A 27,833-nucleotide genomic window follows, 5' to 3' on the forward strand; every position below is an offset into this window, starting at 1 on the left:
TTCATTTACACAGCTGTTTAAATACATATTCTTTCAAGTAATACTTCAAACCCTGAAATGATATAGTTCATGTAAATAATACCAAGGACAGACCACTTTCCACTGATCATAAAGTCATAATTTTGTTTAAAGCAGCAGCATTGAAAGATAATAGTATATAAAAAAAACAGCAGTCCCACATTGAGAGAACTGATTTGGAAGCAGGGGCTCCACACAACCACAGTTGATAGCAGAATCACAGTGGCTAAACCAGCTTTACAGTCTCAGTATAGAGCAAGCAGTCACGTGAAGGGAACAGTATGTACTGTATGTAATCAGCTCATCACAAAGTGTCTCATTTCAAATAGGTAGGGCTTTTGTTAGGTCAATATTATGACCTCCGCAACATCTGCATTGACATTGCTTCTTTGTTTTGGTTTCCTTTGTCCCCAGTGGATGAGGTCAGAATGGATGGAGGAAGACACTGACTGCCCCAGGTTCTGTTTGTCCTCCCTCTCCTGGCGTCACCTGTCGAAGCAGCCTGCTGTGTAGGTGTGATGGGAGCCCAGGTAGCCTCCCCCGTACGACAGGGGGAGGCAGTGACGGGGCTCTGCAGCTAGAGCCACTTGCATGGAGATAGGTCCCTGCAGGGGCAGGGAGGAGCGCAGCCCTGAGGCTAAGCTGGGGTAGGAGGGGAAGACTCCCTGAGAAACCGACCCTGAGAGGAGCCCTCTCTGGTGGGCCTGGAGGTAGTTGCGAGACCCGACAGGGCCCAGAGTCGGGGACTCACCTAGCATGTGCAGCTGGGAAAGGGGAGTAGAGTGCTGGGTGAGCTGCTGCTGGTATCCACCTGTCTGGAAGAGCAGCTGCTGAGAGGTAGACAAGGGCTGTTTCATGGTGGAGACAGAGACTGTGGAGGTTGAGGGAAGGGCCTGGGGTTGGAGAGGACTCTGGACAGACGAAGAGTTGGACTTGGATTTGTTGGCTTGTTTCACATCGTTGTCATGGGCACTAGAGGGAGAAAAACAGTGAAAATGATTACTTAATGACGTTTAGCTGACGGACATAAACAACACACAGAGGTAATAACTAAGGGTCAATGGTAATGACAGTATGAAAAAGCTGTAGAACTTCAACCTCAAATAGCATTAAAATGGAGGAAAGGGGCATACATGGGAAGCATACAACTACACAGTTTAGAAATGGCAGAGGATAAACTAAGTGTAAGCAGATGTCAGTAAACATGGGGTGTATTCATTAGTCAGATTCCGTAGCAAAATATTTTGTCTGTTCAGGGCTCCAGACTAACATTTTCCCAACTTCTGCAGTTGGTGGCACCCAACAACAAAAAGTTTGAGCAGCGTCACACAACAGAATACATTTTAGTCATCATCATGTAAAGTCATTATAAAGTAATTCACAATAGATGATATATAGTATGTCAAAACAGGACTCCAGAACTTTCAGATTGTTTTGTTTAATAGAGATGAATTGGCCTTCCCCTTTATGTTCACAAATATTATACATAGCCCTAATTCAATTGGTGCTTCTTCACTACCTGATGAAGTGTAAACTCAAAACAGATGAGTCGGAATCCGACTAATGACCAGATTAATGTGTGTGTACAGCACATTATGTAAAGCAGTAGTGGAGTCTTACAGAAGCATGAGCTCGATGCACGGGGTGAGGGGTTCCCAGGAGTATCCGGTGAGCAGGTGGAGAACGGTGGTCCAGCTTGGGGTGATCTGGAGACAGATGCGGGATGCCGCAATGCAGGCTGCCGCCACCTGGGACGGTCGGAAGCCGAGGAAGGCATGGTCTGAGACGCACAAACACAGAGATCATCAGTCTCACTCATTTACTCAACAACGAATGGCCCCACCATAGAGAGCAATTGTCTTGCCCATTAGACCACCCACTGCAGTCACTTTATGGACATCCATTCTTGGGCACTCCTAATCAGGGCTGTTGCGGTGACCGTATTGTGATGATCAATTTGAAGAAAGAAGTTCAACAACAGGTTGAAACTGAGTGGAAAAACACGGTCGATGTGGACGTTGTTTCAAAGCCTAACACAACGAAATGGACAGCGCTTTCTAAGGTGATGATTCATTCAAACACCCAGATGTATATTAAAGCTTATGCATAGGCCTACATATGAGCCCAAGCCCGAACAAAAAAACAGAATTAAAATGATGATTGTGCCATTATACAATACATAGCCTATCGCATACTACGCATATTACACATGGCAGAAAAACATGAAACTGATGTGTCTTTGGTACATAATTGGTCTAGCTAGCCTATACGAGCACACAAAGGGCCTGTCAAACGTTTAATGAAATATGTTTCGTTGTGAAAATATGTTACTATCGATGTTCCCGAACATATTTCACTTGGTTTCCCAAATTAAGCTCTGGGAAGCTGCAGGAACAGGGTTGGAGAGCCCATGGCATACAGAGTTTGGGCGAAATATCATCTGTCACGCAGTGAGATAGTGCTGCTCAAAACAGTGGATGATGCATGGAGTGAAATAAGTGTTCTTATAAGCCCAGACATTTCTATAATCCTGTGTGAAAGCAGAGTTTTGATGGTTCCCACAAAAAATTGGAGGATCCCAGTTGCTACTATACGTATTTCTCAGCTTTATTTTTTGCATATTAGTAAAGACAAGATTAAATTGAGAATAGTCTGAGAGGTGAAAATATGATCTCTTAATGAGAGAACAGTGTGTGAAGCCTGAGGCAAGGAACACAGCTTTTTTTTTTTGGGCGACTTTCTCAAATCATCAACAGCCTACAGTCGCATCATGCAGCCCATATACATTTTGATTTCGAAGGCATTCTAAGGGATCTATCATTCACAACTGAAGTTGCCAAATAACTCTAAAATCGAGGGTATCGGACCTGTCTTGAATGATCACTTTTACGCTCAACACAGCCACTTCACATGCACCCTCACTCCGGAATGGTAAAAATATCCTTTCTATTTGATTCAGCTAAGTTCCATTGTATTCTTCTTACTATAAATTCATATAAAGTCATGGAACGGGACTTGTAAGCATATTTTGTCAGCTAAATGAACACAGCATTGAGCATTGCCAGATAACATAGGCCTACACTAGGCCAACTCTTATTCTATTCTTCTGAAATACATTTGCTTCATATCATAATGTTCTTTCAGATCTGCCTAAAACAAATAATGGATTTAATGTGAGGGTGTATATTGAATTGATATATACTTTTTAAAATGTGGATATTCCAAGGGCGCGCAGCAGTGGCTTGTATACGTGGAGGTCTGGAAATGCTAAACATGTCTGTTAATTAACTGTCAACAACCGTGAGACCGGCAGTCTTTTGCATGACAATAACCAGCGGACAAAATGTCATGACTGCCACAATCTCATCCTCACCTTGCAATGAGACTTCCAGGAAGTAGTGTGTGTACTTGTCCATGAAGGCTTTGGTCTTACTGAGGGAGGAGAGGGGCCAGCCGTTGTGCAGTTCTCCCTCCTGTACAGCGGCATGGAGGTAGTAGTCTATGAAGTGTGCAGGCGTGGGCATACACAGGTTCCAGCCAAACGTCTCTAAGAGGAGCAGCTCCATCTTTACCAGGTCCTTCCGGCTCAGTGACAGGTTCAGGCTACACATGAAGCCCAGAGAGTTTAGCTGCTCCAGCTTTGGTACACGGTCCTCCTTCTCTTCAAACTTACCTGGAGGGGAGATAGTGTTACGGTGAGTGAAAATTGAACACATTTTGTAGATGGAGTGATTTTGTTTGTGAAGAGTGCTTATAGATGTATAATTCATAACTTATAATAAACTGGGTTTTTCGAGGACTGAATGTTGATTGGCTGAAAGCCGTAGTATAATCAGACCGTATACCATGGGTATTTTTACTGCTCTAACTACATTGGTAAGCAGTTTCCAATAGCAATAAGGCACCTCCGGGATTTGCGGTATATTGTCAACATTCACCGGCTAAGGGCAGTATCCAGGCACTCTGCGTTGAGTCGTACATAAGAACAGCCCTTAGCCGTGGTATATTGGACATGTACTACATCCCCTCGAGCCTTATTGCTTAAATAATACACATTCTATTCAAACAAAAATAAGCATGCCCCATTAAAAGCATGCCCCAATGTAGAACTAAGAACAGATATAGCCCTTGGTTCACTTCAGACTTGCCTGCCCTTGACCAGCACAAAATCATCCTGTGGCGTTCTGCATTAGCATCGAATAGCTCCCGCGATATGCAACTTTTCAGGGAAATCAGAAACCAATATACTCAGACAGTTAGGAAAGCTAAGGCTAGATTTTTCAAACAGAAATTTGCATCCTGTAGGAATAATTCCAAAAAGTTGAGACACTAAAGTCCATGGTGAATAAGAGCACCTCCTCCCAGCTGCCCACTGCACTGAGGCTAGGAAACTCGGTCTCCACCGATAAATCTACAATAATTGATAATTTCAATAAGCATTTTTCTACCGCTGGCCATGCTTTCCACCTGGCTACCCCTAACCCGGCCAACAACTCTGCACCCCCCTGCAGGAACTCGCCCAAGCCCCCCCCCCCTCGCTTCTCCTTCACCGAAATCCAGACAGCTGGTGTTCTGAAAGAGCTGCAAAATCTGGATTCCTACAAATCAGCTGAGCTAGACAATCTGGACCCTCTCTTTCTAAAATTATCCACCGAAATTGTATTGTATCGTATCGTCTGAGATCCCCAAAGATTGGAAAGCTGCCGCTGTCATCCCCCTCTTCAAACGGGTAGACACTCTAAACCCAAACTGTTATAGACCTACAGTGGGGCAAAAAAGTATTTAGTCAGCCACCAATTGTGCAAGTTCTCCCACTTAAAAAGATGAGAGAGGCCTGTAATTTTCATCATAGGTACACTTCAACTATGACAGACAAAATGAGAAAATAAAATCCAGAAAATCACATTGTAGGATTTTTAATGAATTTATTTGCAAATTAAGGTGGAAAATAAGTATACCCTCGTAAAACATACCCTCGTAAAACTGACTATCCTACCGATCCTTGACTTTGGCGATGTCATTTATAAAATAGCCTCCAACACTCTACTCAGAAAACTGGATGTAGTCTATCACAGTGCCATCCGTTTTGTCACCAATGCCCCATATACTACCCACCACTGTGTCCTGTATGCTCTCGTTGGCTGACCCTCCCTACATATTCGTTGCCAGACCCACTGGCTCCAGGTCATCTATAAGTCTTTGCTAGGTAAAGCCCCACCTTATCTCAGCTCACTGGTCACCATAGCAACACCATAGCACGTGCTCCAGCAGGTATATTTCACTGGTCATCCCCAAAGCCAGCTCCTTCTTTGGCCGCCTTTCCTTCCAGTTCTCTGCTGCCAATGATTGGAACAAATTGCAAAAATCACTGAAGCTGGAGTCTTATATCTCCCTCTCTAACTTTAAGCATCAGCTGTCAGAGCAGCTTACTGATCACTGTACCTGTACACAGCCAATCTGTAAATAGCACACCCAACTACCTCATCCACATTTTATTTATCCTCTTGCACCCCAGTATCTCTACTTGCACATCATCATCTGCACATCTATCACTCCAGTGTTAATGTTAAAATGTAATTATTTCACCTCTATGGCCTTACCTCCCTACATTTGCACACGCTGTACATAGATTTTTCTATTGTGTTATTGACTGTACGTTTGTTTATGTGCAACTCTGTCTTGTTGTTTTTGATCGCACTGCTTTGCTTTATCTTGTCCAGGTCGCAGTTGTAAATTACAACTTAACTTGCCCGCCTGGTTAAATAAAAGGTGAAATAAAATAAATTAAAAATGATTTGATACATTTTGTAAATGTGCAAACAAGACATTCCTATATGGTCTAGTGACAAACTAACCTTGAATATATGCAATTAACGATTAATGAGGATTCTACTCCCCCCCCCTCACTTGGTGTGAAACTGGTCACAGCTAAATCCTCAAGCATCTCCCTCTGGAGTCAGATGCTCCAACAATGCAGGACCCCTGGCTCCTGACCTCTGGAGATCAGGCCTGGGCACTTGCGATGGCTGATGCGCAATTTCGCACTCTCCGTATTTCAAAGCCATATCAGGTATCTTCATTGTAAAACAGTGTGCATGGAGCTCAATAAAAAAAAAATATAATAATTGAGAAATACAAATTATACCCACGGAAAGCAGAGACTTCTCTTTAATATGGAAAACGAGTTGCTTCCAAAGTAGTTCTTCCCCCGCAATTGCATTTGGAAATATTATACACGAGGGGGAAGAGAGTAAGAGGCTCGCTCATTACATCAGCCTGGCCTAGCAAAAAAAAAAAGTCAGGTAAAGCGTCAGGAAAGACACCTTTATTACAGGAATCATGATACTAAAAAATATGTCATTAACAACGGAGGACTCTACTTCAGCAGCATACTACCCTGCATCCTACTGCTGGCTTGCTTCTGAAGCTAAGCAGGGTTGGTCCTGGTTGGTCCCTGGATGGAGACCAGATGCTGCTGGAAGTGGTGTTGGAGGGCCAATAGGAGGCACCCTTTCCTTTGATCTAAAAAACAAATATCCCAATGCTCCAAGGCAGTGATTGGGGACATTGCCCTGTGTAGGGTGCCGTCTTTTGGATGGGATGTTAAACGGATGTCCTGGCTAAATTCCCAATCTGGCACTCATACCATCATGGTCATCTAATCATCCCCAGTTTACAATTGTCTCATTCATCCCCCTCCTCTTCCCTGCCACTATTCCCCAGGTCGTTGCTGTAAATGAGAATGTGTAAGTCAACTTACTTGATAAAATAAAATGTTATATATATATATATATATTCTTCTCTCCCACTTTTCCCTTTCACTGGGTGGTCACAGCTAAATCCTCATGTATCTCCCCCTGGAGCCAGATGCTCCAACAATGCAGAACCCCTGGCCCCTGACCTCTGGAGATCAGTCCTGGGCACTCAGGCAGAGGCCCCCTCCTCAGATCAGTGGAGGGTGTGGGTGTGTGTGTTTTCAAAAAGGGGTAAAATAATTGCCCCACTTTTCCTTATTTAGCCATTAAACATTCCATTGTAATGCAAATATTTCAACCCAGAAACATTGACTGAAAAAGGCCCAGCAGTACGTACTTTCTTTCTTTCTTTGAGGGAAAGAGGGATCTTTCTTACGCTCTAACATTTGGAACATCTCAAACTGAGACTTGTGTAACATTTCAATAAATCCTCAATTGCAGAGTTGTCACTAAAATCTACAATGAACACATAATTATGAAAATGATCTGTGGGCATATTAATTCCTTCAGAACATCAACGAACCTCAAGGGGATTTCTGTCTCGCTAAACTAAATATCAGTAACCTTACAGAGTATTTCTACCTACCCCCTATGTTTCACTTGATTTATTTTTGAATACCTTGAGACCTACAAAATATGCTGCTTAAAATATTCAATGTGTAAGGCTGCCATTCACCATTACGCTGCAACTCTGTAATGACAGGGGGGGGGGGGGGGGGGGGGGTTTACAAGTAGGGTCTTCTGGATGGGGAACGACCAATGGATGAGTTTTCCTGTGGTTCCTGCTTTTTTGTTACACATCAATGAGCTTATATCAGTGCCTTCAGAAAGTATTCATACCCCTTGACTTATTACACATTTCTGTTGTGTTGCAGCCTCAATTCATAATGGATTAAATCTTCTTTTTCCCCCTTCCTCACTACACACAATAGTGAGGAAAATTAAAACGTGTTTTTAGACATGTATTGCTAATTATATACAGAAACATTTCATTTACATAAGTATTCCCACCACTGAGTCTACACATGTTAGAATCTCCGTTGGCAGTGATTACAGCTGTGAGTCTTTCTGGGAGCTTTGCACACCTGTATTGTGCAATATTTGCACATTATTTATTTTTTTAATTCTTCAAGCTCTGTCAAGTTGGTTGTTGATCATGGCTAGACAGCCATTTTCAAGTCTTGCCATAGATTTAAGATTGATTTAAGTCAAAACTGTAACTCGGCCACTCAGAAACATTCAATGTCATCTTGTTTAGCAACTCCAGTGTATATTTGGCCTTGTGTTTTAAGTTATTGTCCTGCTGAAAAGGTGAATTTGTCTCCCAATGTCTGTTGAATAGCAGACTGAACCAGGTTTTCCTCTCGGATTTAGGCTGTGCTCAGCTCTATTCCATACATTTTTATCCTAAAAACAACTCCCTAGTCCTTGCCGATGAAAAGCATACCCATAACATGATGCACCCACCACCATGCTTGAAAATATAAAGAGTGGTACTCAGTGATGTGTTGTATTTGCCCCAAACTCACTGTTTCCAGGACATAAAGTTAATTTCTTTGCAGTATTACTTCAGTGCCTTTTTGCAAGCAGGGTTTGGAACATTTGTATTCTGTACAGGCTTCCTTCTCTCCACTCTGTCAATTAGGTTAGTATTGTGGAGTTACTACAATGTTGTTGATCCATCCTCAGTTATCTGTTATCACAGCCATTAAACTCTGTAACCGTTTTAAAAAGTCACCATTGGCCTTATGGTAAAATCCCTGAGCGGTTTCCATCCTCTCCAGCGACTGAGTTAGGAAGGACACTTGTATCTTTGTAGTGACTGTGTTTATTGATAAACCACAAAAAATGTATTTAATAATGTCACCATGCTCAAAGGGATATTCAATGTCTGCATTTTTATATTTTTACCCTTCTACCAATAGGTGCCCTTCTTGAAGAGGCATTGGAAAACCTCCCTGGTCTTTTTGGTTGAATCGGTTTCAAATTCACTGCTCGACTGAGGGACCTCACAATGATCTGTATGTGTGGGGTACAGGGATAAGGTAGTCATTCAAAAACCATGTTAAACACTATTATTGAACACAGAGTGAGTCAATGGAATTTATTATGTGACTTGTTAAGCACATTCACTCATTAACTTATTTAGGCTTGCCATAACAAAGGGGTTTAATACTTATTGACTCAAGACATTTCAGCTTTTCATTTGTAAAAAAAAACATATACATATTATTATTATTAATTATTATTCACAATGATACAAGAGAGACTCAAAATCGCCAACTTGGGTGAAGGCGAAGACCAAGAAGGCAGAATCACTTTCCTTAAACGTATCCATAGTGGAAGTCAAATGTCCTTTATTAATGTGTACCCTTTTTTGATTCACTGAACAGCATATTGTTCAAATTAACTCAATTCCATCTGTTTTTTGGGGACAGACATGAATGCTATTTTGGACATGCAAGACAAATCTAATAAGACCAAGGTTCTCCAGCATATAACCTTTACTCTCTGATTACAAACTCATTGATGCCCGGCGAGCACATAATCCGAAAGCAAGAGAGTTAACTTCCTACTCAAACAAGCAGAAAACATTTCTCCTCAATTGATTTCATACTATTATCTACAACTCTACTTTCCTTAATCAAGAAAATAGAAATTCGACATATGGTGTTTTGACGTTTCATTACTACAAAATCATACATTCTGTGATCAATTTGAAATTTAAACTAAATGAATTCATCAATAAAAAATTTAGTCGATGACCCCCGGATTCTATGGGATGCAACCAAAGGTTTGATTAAAAATAATGCAACTGCATTTTCATCTGGGTTGAATAAATCACAATTAAAAAAGGTGTCAGAATTGGAAATGTTGTTCACTGCATTAGTGTTTTCAACAAACACTTTTCATTCCAGGTAGCTATTACTCTTTCCAAAGTCAAGACAACATAATTTATTGATAAGACAGAGAGCAGAATTTGCCAACCATCGAGTTAGACTTCCATGGTAATCAATCGTCTTTGTCGTTTACTGGCCAACAAGGTACGCAGTAATGATCAATTAGCTGATTTAGCAGAAATTACATCTGAAAGAGAGGAGTTACTATCAGAACCCAAATTAATCTGATTATCCTGCTTCTATAAAGAACTGTACATCTCTGATAGTAAATCAACATCAAAACCAGACTAAGAACTTCATCTCTCAACAGAAGCCACCTCGCTGGGAGCCCAAATCTCTCTCAATGAACTCAAAAGAGCATTGGAGAGCATAACTAAAATGGGATGGGATGGGTATTCCTCCTATTTAAACATTTGGAATCAATTAAGTGCACGGTTGCTCAAAATGATTAACAGAGCCATTCAAAGGTTAATTTGGGGGAAGAGATCATTACATGCAGACGATATTTTACTATATCTAAAACACATTGATGATCATAGAAAAATTCAAGGACATCTCAAGTTATACAATGAATCTAACCAAATCAGCCCTACTGCTTCAAGACCCTGAGTGAGGACTCCATCTCTACTTATGAAATCCCAATTGTTCCCATTTTAAATACTGGAGTAGATAGATATATTTCCTCCCTCAGAAAAAAAAACCATTGGCACAAACTTTAACAGAACGCTCAAATCAATTAAATCTAAATCATTAGATGGAATAATATCCCAGTAAGATTATGTGGGCAGTTGAGCGGTCAGAAATCCTGCTCATTGAGCGGTAGGGCCGGGTCTTCACGTCCTTTTCAACCGCTCAGCACTCACAGGACAAACATATTGACGCTCCATTCATTAAAATCACAATTTAACAAACAACCATCTATTTTTGTGACTACCTGGACCTACCATTTGGTTTTTAAGTATTGAAACTAAACCATATGATATGAATGAAAAGTATTTGAATAAAACATGAGAAGGTGAAGGTAAGAAGCGCTCATCATTTCAAACACGTCACATTAAACAGCATATAAACACTCTAAATAGGTCAGGAGCCTAAGAAGGAACAGAAATGAATTATTTAGGCTATATTATTTCAAGGCTATAGCCTACAAAGAAATACATTGTGAAGCATTCGCGAGTGTGACACACTAGGCTGGTAGGAAGTCAGGGACATTAAGCGCTCAGCATTTAAACAACATTTTGTTGTATTCAATCATTAGTCTATAAATTGTGCATATAGGCTGTGATTAACGAAAAATGCCGAATACTTTCGCAAGGCACTGTATACTTTTCTATTGTGTTATTGACTCTATGTTTGTTTATCCCATGTGTAACTCTGTGTTGTTTTTGATCGCACTGCTTTGCGATTAGCATCCCCGGTGGCTCTGCAAGCATGGAGAGGATATTCTCCGCTGCTGGCCTGCCCCCCAGACACCATCACATGAGCCTGAATTAATTTCTAAAAATAAATTCAAAGGCACTGTAGATTGAGTGTTCTTCATGATGCTCTCTGCGCTTTTAACGGACCTCTGAGACTATCACAGTGCAGGTGCATTTATACGGAGACTTGATTACACACAGGTGGATTGTATTTATCATCATTAGTCATTTAGGTCAACATTGGATCATTCAGAGATCCTCACTGAACTTCTGGAGAGAGTTTGCTGCACTGAAAGTAAAGGGGCTGAATAATTTTGCACGCCCAATTTTTCAGTTTTTGATTTTAAAAAAAAGTTTGAAATATCCAATAAATGTCGTTCCACTTCATGATTGTGTCCCACTTGTTGTTCATTCTTCACAAAAAAATACAGTTTTATATCTTTATGTTTGAAGCCTGAAATGTGGCAAAAGGTCGCAAAGTTCAAGGGGGCCGAGTACTTTCGCAAGGCACTGTATATACAGTGTGTGCAAATGTAGTAAGATTAGGGAGGTAAGGCAATAAATAGGCCATAGAGGTGAAAAAAATACAATTTCGCATTAACACTGGAGTGATAGATGTGCAGATGATGATGTGCAAGTAGAGACACTGTGGTGTAAAAGAGCAAAAATAAATAACAATATAGGGATGAGGTAGTTGGGTGGGCTTTTTAGAAGATGGGCTGTGTACAGGTGCAGTGATCGGTAAGCTGCTCTGACAGCTGACGCTTATAGTTAGAGAGGGAGATATGAGTTCCAGTCATTGGCAGCAGAGAACTGGAAGGAAAGGCGGAAAGGCGGCCAAAGAAGGAGCTGGCTTTGGGGACGACCAGTGAAATATACCTGCTGGAGTGTGTGCTACGGGTGAGTGTTGCTATGGTGACCAGTGAGCTGAGATAAGGTGAGGCTTAACCTAGCAAAGACTTATAAATGGCCTGGAGCCAGTGGGTTTAGCGGCGAATATGAAGTCAGGGCCAGCCAACGAGAGCATACAGATCGCAGTTGTAGGTAGTATATGGGGCATTGGTGAAAAACTGCATGTCACTGTGATTTGCTGAGTAGAGTGCTGGAAGCTATTTTGTAAATGACATCACCGAAGTCAAGGATCAGCAGGATAGTCAGTTTTACGAGGGTATGTTTGGCAGCATGAGTGAAGGAGGCTTTGTTGCGAAATAGGAAGCAGATCCGAGGTTTAATTCTGGATTGGAGATGAGTAATGTGAGTCTGGAAGGAGAGTTTACAGTCTATCCAGACACCTAGGTATTTGTAGTTGTCCACATATTCTAAGTCAGAACCGTGCAGAGTAGTGATGCTAGACAGGTGAGAGAGTGCGGGCAGTAATTGGTTGAAGAGCATGCATTTAGTTTTACTAGCATTTAAGAGCAGTTGGAGGCCACGGAAGGAGTGTTGTATGGCATTGAAAATCCCCTGGAGGTTTGTTAACACAGTGTCGAAAGAAGGGCAAGAAGAATACAGAATGGTGTCGTCTGCGTAGAGGTGGATCAGAGAATCACAAGCAGCAAAAGCGACATCATTGAAAAATACAGAGAAAAGAGTCGGCCCGAGAATTGAACTCTGTGGCACCCCCATAGAGACTGCCAGAGGTCCGGACAAGAGGCCCTCCAATTTGACACACTGAACTATCTGAGAAGTAGTTGGTGAACCAGGCGAGGCAGTCATTTGAGAAACCAAGGCTATTGAGTCTGCCGATAAGAATGCGGTGATTGACAGAGTTAATCGATGGAGTTGGCAGAGTTATCGATGGTGGTTATGATATCATTTAGGACCTTGAACGTGGCTGAGGTGCACCCATGACCAGCTTGGAAACCAGATTGCATAGCGGAGAAGGTACGGTGGGATTCGAAATGGTCGGTGATCTGTTTGTTAACTTGGCTTTCGAAGACTTTAGAAAAAGGCAGGGCAGGATGGATATAGGTCTATAACAGTTTGGGTCTAGAGTTTCTCCCCCTTTGAAGAGGGGGATGACAGCGGCAGCTTTCCAATCTTTGGGGATCTCAGACGATACGAAAGCGAGGTTGAACAGGATAGTAATAGGGGTTGCAATAATTGCGGCGGATCATTTTAGAAAGAGAGGGTCCAGATCTTGCAGCTCTTTCAGAACATCAGCTATCTGGATTTGGGTGAAGGAGAAGCGGGGGGGGGGGCTTGGGCAAGTTGCTGCAGGGGGGTGCAGAGTTGTTGGCCGGGTTAGGGGTAGCCAGGTGGAAAGCATGGCCAGCCGTAGAAAAATGCTTATTGAAAATATCGATTAGCGTAAATTTATTGGTGGCGACAGTGTTTCTTAGCCTCAGTGCAGTGGGCAGCTGGGAGGAGGTGCTCCAAAACCTTTTGGAAATTGTGCTACAGGATGCAAATCTCTGTTTGAAAAAGCTAACCTTTGTTTTCCTAACTGACTGTGTATTTTGGTTCCTAACTTCCCTGAAAAGTTGCATATCGCGGGGACTATTCGATGCTAATGCAGTACGCCACAGGATGTTTTTGTACTGGTCAAGGGCAGTCAAGTCTGGAGTGAAGTCGGAAGTTTACATAAATTTAGGTTGGAGTCATTAAAACTAGTTTTTCACCCACTCCACAAATTTCTTGTTAAAACTTCTCTAGGGTAGGGGGCACTATTTTCACCTCTGGTGAAATTAGGGAGTAAGATCAGTCTGAATGACCGTGAAGCACGGGGGTGGCAGAATCATGTTGTGGGGGTGCTTTGACACAGGAGGGACTGGTGCACTTCACAAAATAGATGGCATCATGAGGTAGGAAAAATAAGGTGATATATTGAAGCAACATCTCAAAACATCAGTCAGGAAGTTAAAGCTTGGTCTCAAATGGGTCTTCCAAATGGACAATGATCCCAAGCAGACTTCCAAAGTTGTGGCAAAATGGCTTAAGGACAACAAAGTCAAGATATTGGAGTGGCAATCACAGAGCCCTGACCTAAATCATATAGAAGATTTGTGGGCAGAACTGAAAAAGCGTGTGAGCAAGGAGGCCTACAAACCTGACTCAGTTACACCAGCTCTGTCAGGAGGAATGGGCCAAAATTCACCCAACTTATTGTTGGAAGCTTGTAGAAGGCTACCCGAAACGTTTGACCCAAGTTAAACAATTTAAAAGGCAATGCTACCAAATACTAATTGAGTGGACCCACTGGGAATGAGATGAAATAAATAAAAGCTGAAATAAATCACTCTCCACTACTATTCTGACATTTCACGTTCTTAAAATAAAGAGGTGATCCTAACTGGAATTTGTACTAGGATTAAATGTCAGGAATTGTGGAAAAACTGAGTTTAAATGTATTTGACTAAGGTGTATGTAAACTTCCGACTTCAATAGTATATCTATTTTTTGAATGGGGCATGCTTATTTAAGATGGTGAGGAAAGCACTTTTAAAGAATAACCAGGCATCTTCTACTGACGGGATGAGGTCAATATCCTTCCAGGATACCCGGGCCAGGTCGATTAGAAAGGCCTGCTTGCTGAAGTGATTTAGGAAGCGTTTGACAGTGATGAGGGGTGGTCGTTTGACAGCGGACCCATTACGGATGCAGGCAATGAGGCAGTGATCGCTGAGATCCTGGTTGAAGACAGCAGAGGTGTATTTAGAGGGCAGGTTTGTCAAGATGATATCTGTGAGGGTGCCCATATTTACGGATCTAGGGTTGTACCTGGTAGGTTCCTTGATAATTTGTATGAAATTGATGGCATCTAGATTAGATTGTAAGATGTCCGGGGTGTTAAGCATATCCCAGTTTAGGTCATCTAACAGTACGAACTCTGAAGATAAATGGGGGGGGGGGGGGGGGGGGGGCAATCAATTGACATATGGAGTCCATGGCACAGCTGGGGCCTGAGGGGGGTCTATAACAAGCGGCAACAGTGAGAGCCTTTATTCTGGAATGGTGGATTTATAAAAGTAGAAGCTTGAACTGTTTGGGCACAGACCTGGATAGCATGACAGAACTCAGCAGACTATATCTGCAGAAGATTGTGACTCCACCCCCTTTGGCAGTTCTATCTTGGCGGAAACATTTGTAGTTGGGGATGGAAATTTCCGAATTTTTGGTGGCCTTCAGACACGGCTAGGACAGTATGGTTGGCGGAGTGTACTAAAGCAGTGAATAAAACAAACTTAGGGAGGAGGCTTCTGATGTTAACATGCATGAAACCAAGGCTTTTATGGTTACAGAAGTCAACAAATGATAGCGCCTGGGGAATAGGTGTGGTACTGGGGTCTACAGGGCCTAGGTTAACCTCTACATCACCAGAGGAACAGAGGATGAGTAGGATATGGGTACGGCTAAAGAACTGGTTGTCTAGTGCATTGGGAACAGAGAATTAAAGGAGCAGATTTCTGGGCGTGGTAGAATAGATTCACGGCATAGTGTACAGACAAGGGTATTGTAGGATGTGAGTACAGTGGAGGTAAACACCCTTATAGGTAGGCCTAAAGGTTTTTAGGAAAAATAACCCAATCAAAACGGAAAGCTCCTTGAAAGTTGGAATATGCCAGGCCTAGATAATAGAACAAAAATGAAGGATTCTTAAGAAATCTGATTTTTTTGTTTATAAATACTTTGCTACAATGACACAGTTAGCTACCCACCTCATTCCTTCCTTTCAGTAAGTGGGCGTAGTAAGTACACCATCATGCTTTCGAGATATGCGTCTTTTCAGATTTCACAATGATTATTTAGTTGTGGACATTACATCAGCGCACTCCCTCTCTGGCTCCTCATCCTTGTTGGTCACCTTGATTTTGCACCTGTGTGTTTGATCAGTTTCTTAATGGTAATATTTAGCAAACTCCATGACAGTAGCTAAAGCAAGGGGCACACAAGTAGACTACAAATGCATGTTGGGCCGGGCATGCTCTGAGCTCGTGAACTGAGTACTACTGGAGCAAAGAAGGTCTACGCTTCAGCCTTTGGGAATCTCACCCTGCACTCCAGTCAAATTTATGGATGAGCCAGTCATGTTTCAAATGCAATGTAGGCTACATGATGGTATCTAGCGAAGTGCACAGACAATGCACACAACACTAAATTATTCATCCAACTAGTTAACCACTAGTATTGACATTATAATTAAATCACAATGGATTAGCTAGTTTCCAAGAAACAGCTACCTGTGTTAGCTGCCGAATTAACAGTGTCCTTAGCTAGATAGCTGTGTGAACACAAAAGAGATTGACTCTTGGCAGTCAAACATTTGACAATCCTACCGGTGTGTCTGAGCTTTTAGATGGCAATAACCTCACTCTATCCCAATTTGCCTGTGAATACAGCTTTATTATTAGAAGTTATAACTTTCAAATTATCGACAGCGAGAATGAATGGTCCTAGTCAAGGAACAATTGAGGCCTGTACAAATATACTTGACTCTGTAAAGAATAATCTCAGCTAAAGCCTAACACATACAAATAAACAATTTATAAAGCCCAACACAAACATGCAGTGGCAAGAAAAAGTATGTGAACCTTTTGAAATTACCTGGATTTCTGCATAAATTAGTCAGAAAATGTGATCTGACCTTAATCTTAGTCACAACAATAGCTGAACACAGTGTGCTTAAACTAATAACTAATAACTAAACTAATAACACACAAATTATTGTATTTTTCTTGTCTATATTGAATACATCATTTAAACATTTACAGTGTAGGTTGGAAAAAGTATGTGAGCCCCTAGGCTAATGAAAAAAGCTCATTGGAGTCAGGAGTCAGCTGACCTGTGCCCTATAAAAATTTAAATAAATCACAAACTTTGAGTTTGCTATTCACAAGAAGCATTGCCTAATGTGAACCATGCCTCGAACAAAAGATCTCTCAGAAGACCTAAGATTAAGAATTGTTGACTTGCATTAAGCTGGAAAGGGGTTGTGGAGAACATCAAAATCTCATCCCAACTGTAAATTATGGTAGAGGGAGCATCATGGTTTGGGGCTGCTTTGCTGCCTCAGGGCCTGGACAGCTTGCTATCATTGACGGAAAAATGAATTCCCAAGTTTATCAAGGCATTTTGCAGGAGAATGTTGGGCTATCTGTGCACCAATTGAAGCTCAACAGAAGATGGGTGATGCAACAGGACAATGATGCAAAACACAGAAGTAAATCAACAACAGAATGGCTTCAACAGAAGAAAATACGCCTTCTGGAGGGGCTCAGTCAGAGTCCTGACCTCAACCCGATTTAAAATGCTGTGGCATGACCCCGAGAGCGGTTCACACCAGACAGCTTAAGAATATTGCTGAAATGAAACAGTTTCGCAAAGATGAATGGTCCAAAATTCCTCCTGACCGTTGTGCAGGTCTGATTCTCAACTACAGAAAACATTTGGTTGAGTTTATTGCTGCCAAAGTAGGGTCAACACGTTATTATTTATGTGTACATGGTGTGTTCAATAAAGACACGAAAATGTATAATTGTTTGTGTGTTATTAGTTTAAGCAGACAGTGTGTGTCTATTGTTGTGACTTAGACGAAGATCAGATCAAATTATATGACCAATTTATGCAGAAATCCAGGTAATTCCAAAGGGTTCACATACATTTTCTTGCCACTGTACCTATTTCCAGTGGTGTAAAGCACTTAAGTATACTTAAATAGTTTTCTGGGGGTTTTGACAATTTTTACTTCACTACATTCCTAAAGAAAATAATGTACTTTATACTCCATACATTTTCCTTGAAACTCAAAAGTACTCTTTACATATTGAATGCTTATCAAGAGAACATCCCTGGTCATCCCTACTCCCTCTGATCTGGCGGACCCATTAAACACAAATGCTTAATTTGTAAATTATGTCTGAGTGTTGTAGTGTGCCCCTGGCTATCCATAAATAAACAAAAACATTGTGCTGTCTGGTTTCCTTAATACAAGCACTTTGAAATGATTTATTATTTTACTTTTGATACTTGATATTTAAAACCAAATACTTTTAGACTTTTACCCAAGTTGCATTTTACTGGGTGACTTTCACTTTTACATTTTATATTAAAGTATCTTTATAAGTATGACAATTGGGTACTTTTTCCCCCACTGCCTATTTGAATCTTTTTTTACTTTCTTTGCTTTCAGGACCACAGGGAAGGGGTGGTATGGGGAGGGTTCTCTCTGGTCGCCGGGAGGGGGTGGCTGGTCTGGGGAGTGACTGACGAGCAACCCTAGTTGCTAGGTGGGGTGGGAAACATGGTTTCCGGGGGTTGGATTGAAAAATGTTGGCTGGGTGGGGTTGGGGGAGTGGAAGGAGGAGGAGGTTGGGGGTAGAGGCCCACTTATGTTTTCTTTCTTTTCCTGTTTATACTGAATGTATTATGACTTCAACTCTGTATGCACTTCTTGCAGTTTTTTCTTCTTCTTTTGAGTGGCAGCATGAGTGAGTGGGTACATGTTTTATAAACGTAAAAAAATATGTACCTGTACCACCCCCAACATAAAAAAAAAACATTAATAATAATAATTACTTGGTCAACAAAAATGTTGTTTCACTACAACGGCAATTATTCCCCGATATAGACAGTCATAAAGTCTACAACTCCATCTATTCTCTAGAAGTCTCCACAAAGCTCATCACTAAGCTAAGGACCCTGGGACTCAACACCTCCCTCTGCAAGTGGATCCTGGTCTTCCCGACGGGCTGCCCCCAGGCAACAACACATCTGCCAAGCTGACGCTTAACACGGGGACCCGTCAGGGATGCTGCTTAGTTCCCTCCTGTACTCCCTGTTCACTCACGACTGCATTGCCAAGCACGCCTCCAACACCATCATTAAGTTCGCTGACGACAACGGTGGCAGGCCTGACCACCAAAAACGATGAGACAGCCTATAGGGAGGTCAGAGACATGGCAGTGTGGTGCCAGGACAACAACCTCTCCCTCAACATGAACAAGACAAAGGAGATGATCGTGGACTACAGGAAAAGGAGGGCCGAACAGCCCCCATTGACATCGACGGGGCTGTTCGGCGTGTCGAGAATTTCAAGTTCCTTGGTGTCCACATCACCAACAAACTATCATGGTCCAAACACACAAAGAAAGTCATGAAGAGGGCACAACAACACTTATTCCCCCTGAGGAGACTGAAAAGATTTGGCATGGGTCCCCAGATCCTCAAAAAGTTCTACAGCTGCACCATTGAGAGAATCCTGACCAGTTGCATCACAGCCTGGTATGCCAACTGCTCGGCATCCGACCATAAGGCGCTACAGAGGGTAGTGCGTACGGCCCAGTACGTCACTGGGGCCAAGCTTTCTACCATCCAGTACCTATATACTAGGCGGTGTCTGAGGAAGGCCCCAAAAATTGTCAAAGACTTCAGTCACCCAAGTCAGTGTTCACTCTGCTACCCCACTTCAAGAGGTAACCGGCGCACCAAGTCTAGGTCCAAAAGGCTCCTTATCAGCTTCTACCCCCAAGCCATAAGACTGTTGGACAATTATTAAAATGGCTACCCTAACATTTTGCATTGACCCCCCCCCCCCCCTTTGTTTTTACACTGCTGCTGTACCCCCACACATTGACTTGGTACTGGTACCTCCTGTATATAGACTTATTGTGTTACTTTTTACTTTAGATTATTTAGTAAATATTTTCTTCAATGCCGTTTAAAATAAAATCTAGTTTTGGTTAAGGGCTTGTAAAGTAAGTATTTCACCGTATTTCGGCGCATGTGACATAAAATTTGATTTGATTCTTCTCTCCAACAGCTATAATTACTATGCCGGCAAGGGTTGTGGGTAACGCAGGCCTCATGGTTTGTACATGTGATAAGTTCCCTTGGTGACTGACAGAGGTCTGAGGGACCAGGGGAGGGCATGGCCTCTTAAACACACAGCTGTCACCAAACATGTCTCAGACAAACCACGCAGCTACAGCCACTTAAATAGGCTGTAGTGCAGCTCACTCTCCCTGCTTTCCTTTCCACATCAAAAATTAATTTAAAAAATGTAATACATCTGTAGTGGAAAATGTAGTGGAAAACATTTAAATATAACTTTCTGTAAAAGAGAGGGATAAACAACCAAAATCTACTCAAAAAAGGAAGGACATTATAACTGAAGTATCTGAAACTTGTCACTATAATTTGATGCGTACCACAGATACTCCTACTGCTGTTCCATCTTTACCAGATCTATTGTTAGCAGTTCAGTAGCTGACTTACTGGCTAGGAGCAGGCAGGAGAGGGCAATGATGTAGAGCTGGCGGACTGCCACGTCGTAGTGGTCCATGAACAAATCCAGGAGGTAGACGGCCAGGTGGCGAGCCGCTGGGCACAGCTGGTAGCGGTTACTGAGGACAGCCAGCAGGTCAGCAAAGTAACGCCGCATCCCGATCTGAGGAGAGTGGGACTTGTAGGTGGGCAACTTCAGCTCCTGAGGAAAGCAGGTAAACGAGAGGAGACAGGATGAGAGGGAGTAAGGATATTGCAGACTGCAGAGTTGAATTGCGTATACAGACAAAATACAGCACCGTGTCAGGAGGCATGTGAGAGCATGTGTAAAGACTCCACTTTCAAATGTCAATCACAGCCAAGAAACTGCAGCCCATTCTTGACCATGGGCCTAAAATATTGCTCAACAAACTCTGTGAAATACACTACATGACCAAAGGCATGTGGACACACGCTCGTCGAATATCTCATTCTAAAATCATTGGCATTAATATGGAGATGATCCACACTTTGCTGCTATAACAGCCTCCACTCTTCTGGGAAGGATTTCCACTAGATGTCGGAACATTGCTGTGGGGACTTGCTTCCATTCAACCACAAGAGCATTAGTGAGGTTGGGCGTTGGGATGTTGGGCGATTAGGCCTGGCTCGCAGTCTGCGTTCCAATTCCTACCAAAGGTGTTCAATGGGGTTGAGGTCAGCGCTCTGGGCTCTGTGTCATTGTATGCAGTAGCATTAAGATTTCCCTTCACTGGAACTAAGGGGCCTAGTCCAAACCATTAAAAACAGCCCCCGACCATTATTCCTCCTTCACCAAACTTTACCGTTGGCATTGGGGCAGGTAGCGTTCTCCTGGCATCCGCCAAACCCAGATTTGTCCGTCGGACTGCCAGATGGTTTATCACTCTAGAGAACGCGTTTCCACTGCTCCAGATTCCAACGGCGGCGAGCTTTACACCACTCCAGCTGACGCTTGGCATTGCGCACGGTGATCTTAGGCTTCTGTGCGGATGCTCGGCAATGGAATCCCATTTCATGAAGCTCCCGACAAACAATTCTTGTTCTGACGTTGCTTCCAGGGGAAGTTTGGAACTCGGTAGTGTTGCAACCGAGGACAGACATTTTACGCACTATGCACTCCCATTCTGTGAGCTTGTGTGGCCTACCGCTTCGCAGCTGAGCCATTACTGCTCCTAGACGTTTCCACTTCACAATAACAGCACTTACAGTTGACCGGGGCAGCTCTAGCAGAGCAGACATTTGAAAAACTGACTTGTTGGAAAGGTGGCATCCTATGACAGTGCTACGTTGAAAGTCACTGAGCTCTTTAGTAAGGCTATTCTACTGACAATATTTGTCTATGGAGATTGCACGGCTGTGCGCTCGTTTTTTTATACACCTGTCCGCAACAGGTGTGGCTGAAATAGTCGAATCCACTAATTTGAAGGGGTTACTTTTGTGTTGATTCGTTTGTTGCTGCTCTGCTTATTGCATTTTCACAATAATGCAGTTCACAAGACACAGACACAATAAGACACAATAATGCAGTTCACAAGTGGAACAATAACATTAGTGATTTTGAATTTCCAATTCATTAATAAATTCCCTTCCACAATTCAACAATCATTTTGTGCAAGTATGATGATGTTATTAAACCCATCAGAATCTTAGCACCCACTACCCCAGAGTCAGTTTGTAAAATTTATGCCCTGCTAGAGCTGCCCTGGTCAACTGTAAATACTGTTATTGTAAAGTGGAAAAGTCTAGGAGCAACAACGGATCAGCCACAAGGTGGTAGAACACATAAGCTCACAGAACAGGACTGCCAAGTGCTGTAGCGCATTTTAAAAAATGAAATTGGTTTCCATGGCTGAGCAGCCACACACACAAGCCTAAGCTCACCATGCGCAATGCTAAGCATCTGCTGGAGTGGTGTAAAGCTAGCTGCCATTGGACTCTGGAGCAGTGGAAACAAGTTCTCTGGGTTTGGCGGATGCCAGGAGAACGCTACCTGCCCGTATGCATAGTGCCAACTGAAATGTTTGGTGGAGGAAGAATTGCCTTGTGGCTGAATGCAAGTCCCTGCAGCAATGTTCAAACATCTAGTGGAAAGCCTTCCCAGAAGAGTGGAGGCTGTTATAGCAGCAAAGGGGGGGACCAACTCCATATTAATGCCCATGATTTAGGCATGAGATATTCGAAAAGCGGGTATCCACATACTTTTAGTCATATAGTGTACAACCCAGCAAAAAAAAACTGCCTTCTTGCAGAGAAGTGCTATTAATACATTGAACATCCTTCGGTGAGTAGACGACAGAGGTAAAGGCCTCCATAGCAACAGTCAGTGGGAAAGAATGGTTTGTGCATCAAGCTCTCATAAAACACCATGCCCTTGTGCAGGGGTGGAACGAGTATTGAAATGTCCTACCCATATGTCGTAATAATAATGTAAAGATTCTGTCTCAAAAGATCATACATATATACGTTTTTTAATTTGTAGAATCGTTTGGCGATTTCCATCTGTCCATGTTGCAGTAATCAGCACAGCAGGGCCGCCAGCAAACGTGTGGTGAACTGTCTTCTGCCTCAGCACTTAATTTGGTTTAATAAAAAAATAGACACAAAAGTATTGAGAAAAAACAGGGACAAAGCACTATTGTTTAGACTACAGGTATGAACGTTTCAACAAAATTGGGACATTAACTTTCAGAAAAAAATCCCCTAACCCGAAAAAACAAAGTAGTTTTTTCTTCCACAAAACGTAAATCACAGTGCAGTTATCACAGAACTACCACCAGCAGACCTCGGACAACTTAATAAAGGGAAACATTAAAACTTGACGCAACAATGCTGTTACGTTAGTAGGAAATGTGCATCTTTAAAATGATTTGCCACGGATATAAATAAGCACTCTGTACGTCATAGTCATTAAGTTGGAAAAATTCTGTGCTCCTATCGAGTCTTCTGCTGCACTTTGCTTTTAGCCGACCAACGTTAGGATGTAGCGATCCGTGCTTTGGAAACATGCTGAAGAACGGACTGACTGCTGGGAACATGTCTACAACTTCATCAGCAAGCTGTCAAACTATCGTAAATAAGTTACAAACTGAAGCTACACGCTGTTTATCAGTGCACAACATACATCAGATATCTAGCAAAAATTTGATCCCTGTGTTTGTCAGCGAAGTGAGCTAGCAACAGGCAGCTAATGAAGTCACTGGTGACTGATATACCTTAGCAATAAAGCCCGGGGGGGGGGGGGGGGGGGGGGGGGTATATGGCCAATATACTACGGCTATGGGCTGTTCTTACGCCAAACACAACGAGGAGTGCCTGGATACAGCCCTTAGCCGTGGTATATTGGCCATAAACCACAAACCCCCAAGGTGTCTTATTGCTATTATAAACTGGTTTCCAATGTAATTAGAGCAGTAAAAATAAATGTTTGTCATACCCGTGATATATGGCCTGATATAACACGACTGTCAGCCAATCAGCATTCAGTGCTCAAACCACCCAGTTTATAATTGTACATATACAGCAGTAGAGCGATGTCTTGAGCACATTCAATTTTATACATTTTCCTCATGATTTGTCAACTCGTGCTCAATTAATCTGTTCTTCAGTCTGATCAACTGTAGATTACTGATAACAAACCACAGCTGCAGGTAGCCTAGAGAAGCCTATGTAATCTGATCCCCTCTGGCCAGGGGAAACCGAAGCAGTAACGTCATGCATTTATAGACCAAGCGATGTACTGTAATTATAGCCTAAAACAGGCTCATTTATTTGTGCTAATAGAAAACGTGAATGTGATGAAATTTGGTTTATATTCAAACTTTGGGTGGCTAGGCTACCTAGGCCTTTTCAATCCCAAACTAGACTGGACCTGATGACTTGAATTAATTAATCAACACCATAGTGATGACATACTGTGTGAGTAACTTTTCAATTACAGATGCAAAGGCCTACAAGATGCAAGCCTGCGTAAAGCAAGCTCAGACCTGTTAGTTCTATTGTTCAATCGCAGTTCTTGTCTCTTTGTACGTGTAAAGGACCCCCCCAATTAGTTTAGTTTTAAAATAGAACTCATATGAACAAGTACAAGGTTACTGCAGTTTGACAGGGTTTAAACATTCAAAGCAATTTTTTTTTTAAAAAGGGCGGATAGAGTACTGAGATATCCTACTCAAGAAGAAGTACTGTTATGTATATACAATTTTACTCAAGTAAAATGACTGACTTTCAAAATTCCTCAAAAACGTACAAGTACTTGGAAAAACTAGTCAATTTCAGTAACAAGAGCAGTTGTAATGGGTTACTTCACACTGTCCCTGTGGTAAAATCACCTGGTTTAGCGCTTATGCATCCATTTGCTGAAGTATTTATTCAGTGAAGAAAATGCTGTGTGTGAGGTTTCGCCTGTCACATTCTATTTCTGAATAGCTGGTGATAAAATCAGATCTGGCCAGCATGTAGATTTTTTCAAACTAGGGTGGTGTGTCAACATCAAAGCTCTGGAGATTGCATTCCGTCACGATGAACAAGGAATGTCAGCATAAAGTCATACATCACTTCAGCCCCATTATCTGTCGCTGTTTTAGGTCAATGTGTTTAAGGTTAGCTATTGGATAACAGGCAGGACGAGAGGGACTTCATATCTGTACTGAACAAAAATATATAAACAACATGCAACAATTTCAATGTGAAGTTACACTTCACATAAGGAAACCAGTAAATTGAAATAAATTAATTTGGCCCTAATCTATGGATTTCACATGACTGAGCAAGGGTGCAGCCAGGCATAGGCCCACCCACTTGGGAGCCAGGCCCAGCCAATCAAACTGAGTTTTTCCCCCAAAAAGTGCTTTATTGCAGACAGAAATACTACTCAGTTTCATCAGCTGTCAGGATGGCTGGTCTCAGACAATCCCACAGGTGAAGAAGCTGAATGTTGAGGTCCTGGACTGGCAAGGTTACACGTGGTCGCTGGTTGTGAGGCTGCTCGGATATACTGACAAATTCTCTAACACGACGTTGGAGGCAGCTTATAGTGGAGAAATGAACATTCAATTCTCTGGCAACAGCTCTGGTGGACACTCCACACTCCTTCAAAACTTGAGACATCTGTGGCATTGTGTTGTGGCCTTTTATTGTCCCCAGAACAAGGCTTTCTGGGATCTTTAATTTCAACTCATGAAACATGGCACCAACACTTTGCATGTTGCGTTTATATTTTTGTTCAGTATAATAATGTTGAGTCTTTGGCAAGAGAGCAGTACTGGAATCAGGATAAAAGCAAATGCTCCACATACAGACAAAGAGCTTCCACTTAGCAGTTCCTACAGGAAGTGGGCATGATATACAGCCGGGCTATAAACAGCCACAAACAGCCAGAGCGAGCCATGTTGGCACATTTCCACTGAGGAACTACGCGGGCCGGCACCCGTGTCTCACTGAGCCATAGCTCCGGCGGGCCTGCTCTAAGTTGGGGCCAAGGCAAGGCCACTGGTACTTTTCAGCTGGCATTTACATAACATTGGCTAACTGTGAGGTTACACCTTCTCACAAAGTAGCTGTTTTAATTATGCTGAGGTTGTTGATTCTGCTCTTCACAAAAGTCCTCACAGTCAGCCCTAGCTATGGAAACACAATTTCCCAAGTGTATTCCACGGGTATGACAAAACATTTATTTTTACTGCTCTAATTATGTTGGTAACCAGTTTATAATAGCAATAAGGCACCTCGGGGGTTTGTGGTACAAGGCCAATAAACCAGGGCTGTATCCAGGCACTCCGTGTTGCATCATGCATAAGAAGAGCCCTTCGCAGTGGTATATTGGCCATATACCACACCCCTTCGGGCCTTATTGCTTAAGTGTAACACACTGGTGTTACAGTCAAAAAGCAGCAGAGTGGAGTAGTCAGGTCCTCTGTGCTCCCTATAATCCAGTCAACACAGACAAACAACAACCCAACGTTTGCCTAGAACAAACCTCTTCATATGCCCAGCATTTGCTCAAAATAAACATTGTCAATTTGACAAATTACCATTTAGGATGACCGTTCAATATAATCTCTATTTCAAGACGTTTTGGAGTTTATCATTGTTCACAGATTAAGTGTCAATCCCTGATGGATGGTGGAAATCCTGATCTACAAAATAGAATAACACAATGAGTTAGATAAGTGCATCTATGTGCACCATTAACATAAGATGTGTCCCATGCTGTGGAAGAGGTTCTGATAATCAGACAGGGATAACCACCTCAATCGTTACAGGGGAGGTGACATTTCACACTTTAGCATCGAAGACAGCAAGGAATAGATGAGCTCACTACTGGAAATTGTTTTTGTTGTTGTTATGGTATTTGTGTAATTCAACTAAGCACCATGTTTGCTGCGGATGAAAAAGATTTCAAGAACCATCAAAGAATAAGAATGAGACGTTCACCTTTATTCGTAAAGACTGGTGGATGTCTGCAGCGAGCTGGCTCTTCCACCACTGCCCCTCCCGTTCCATCTTGCCAGTAGTGAGTCGTGCCCAGGGTCCACCCTGAGGAAAACATCAAGCAGTGTCCAGAAACTGATTAGATCCCTGTCCAAACGATTCTACATCACTGGTATCATCTCATTCAACATGGCAAATGTAGGAAAACTGACACGTTTAACTTGAATTGTTGTATGAGTTAATGCGTTATTTCAGTGGTACCCAAACCATTTGGATTTTGCAGCAAAAATAATACACTCAAACTGTCATAGTAGTATGTTGGACGTGTGCACTCATCGAGTTAAGAGACCACCAGGTGCTCTAGCGGATTGCAGTTTATTACACTTGGGTAATTAAATGAATATGTAGGCTACCCTACAACATTAGCCAATCTAAAAAGCAAGCACCTCACTCACAATCGGTATTGCAAAAGGTATGCTAATGTTCAGACACATGTAAATTGTCGGCTTCGTTCACATAAATTGTTACTTGGCTTAATTTACCACGCGTGGCAATTCACCTAACCGCTAGAAAGTTATGAACTACCAATCGGATATTTCTGAGAATTGTTCAACGCAACATGACTGTACAAGGAAACTGTTGGAAAGGTTAGTCCACAACGTGCAAAACTAGTTATATGTTGGATTTTTAGGCTAATATCTATTAAAACGTTACCTTTCAACCTGCTTTTACCACTGAACACTGCAACACTCCGGAGTCCCCGACCCCTTTGTTTCAGACCAGCCGCAATCTGAGATTAAATCCTTCGCCGACAGTTTCCCAACAGGAAAATATCAGCAAAATAACCAACTCTTAGTTTAATCGTCATGAACCCACACATAAAGACCGGGATATTGTGGTTGAATTATGTTTGTTTTTTTTACGCCCCTCTTCATTCGCCCCCTGTGATGTGATCCTCGCTCTCAATGGAACTCGGTCAGACAACTAACCACACGCCGCTCTCCCTCTTAGTATGGAGAAAAACTGGAATGGTCTCTGCATATAAAGATAGCGCCCTCAAGTAAAATAAT

General features: G+C 42.3%; 1 protein-coding gene across 1 annotated transcript; it reads right to left on the reverse strand.

Annotated features, from left to right (window-relative positions):
* LOC139422092 (cyclin-J-like) lies at window positions 1-27,745 on the reverse strand. The gene is made up of 6 exons (XM_071173241.1): window positions 27,478-27,745; window positions 26,767-26,868; window positions 20,305-20,515; window positions 3,392-3,691; window positions 1,639-1,798; window positions 1-990 (listed from the first exon to the last, which is right to left on the reverse strand). Exons 2-6 carry the CDS (start codon window positions 26,833-26,835, stop codon window positions 504-506), a joined length of 1,227 nt encoding a protein of 408 aa, XP_071029342.1. The 5' UTR covers window positions 26,836-26,868; window positions 27,478-27,745; the 3' UTR covers window positions 1-503.
* Between the last annotated feature and the right edge of the window lie 88 nt (window positions 27,746-27,833).

Source organism: Oncorhynchus clarkii, chromosome 12 (assembly GCF_045791955.1).
Source record: "Oncorhynchus clarkii lewisi isolate Uvic-CL-2024 chromosome 12, UVic_Ocla_1.0, whole genome shotgun sequence".
NCBI lineage: Eukaryota > Metazoa > Chordata > Actinopteri > Salmoniformes > Salmonidae > Oncorhynchus > Oncorhynchus clarkii.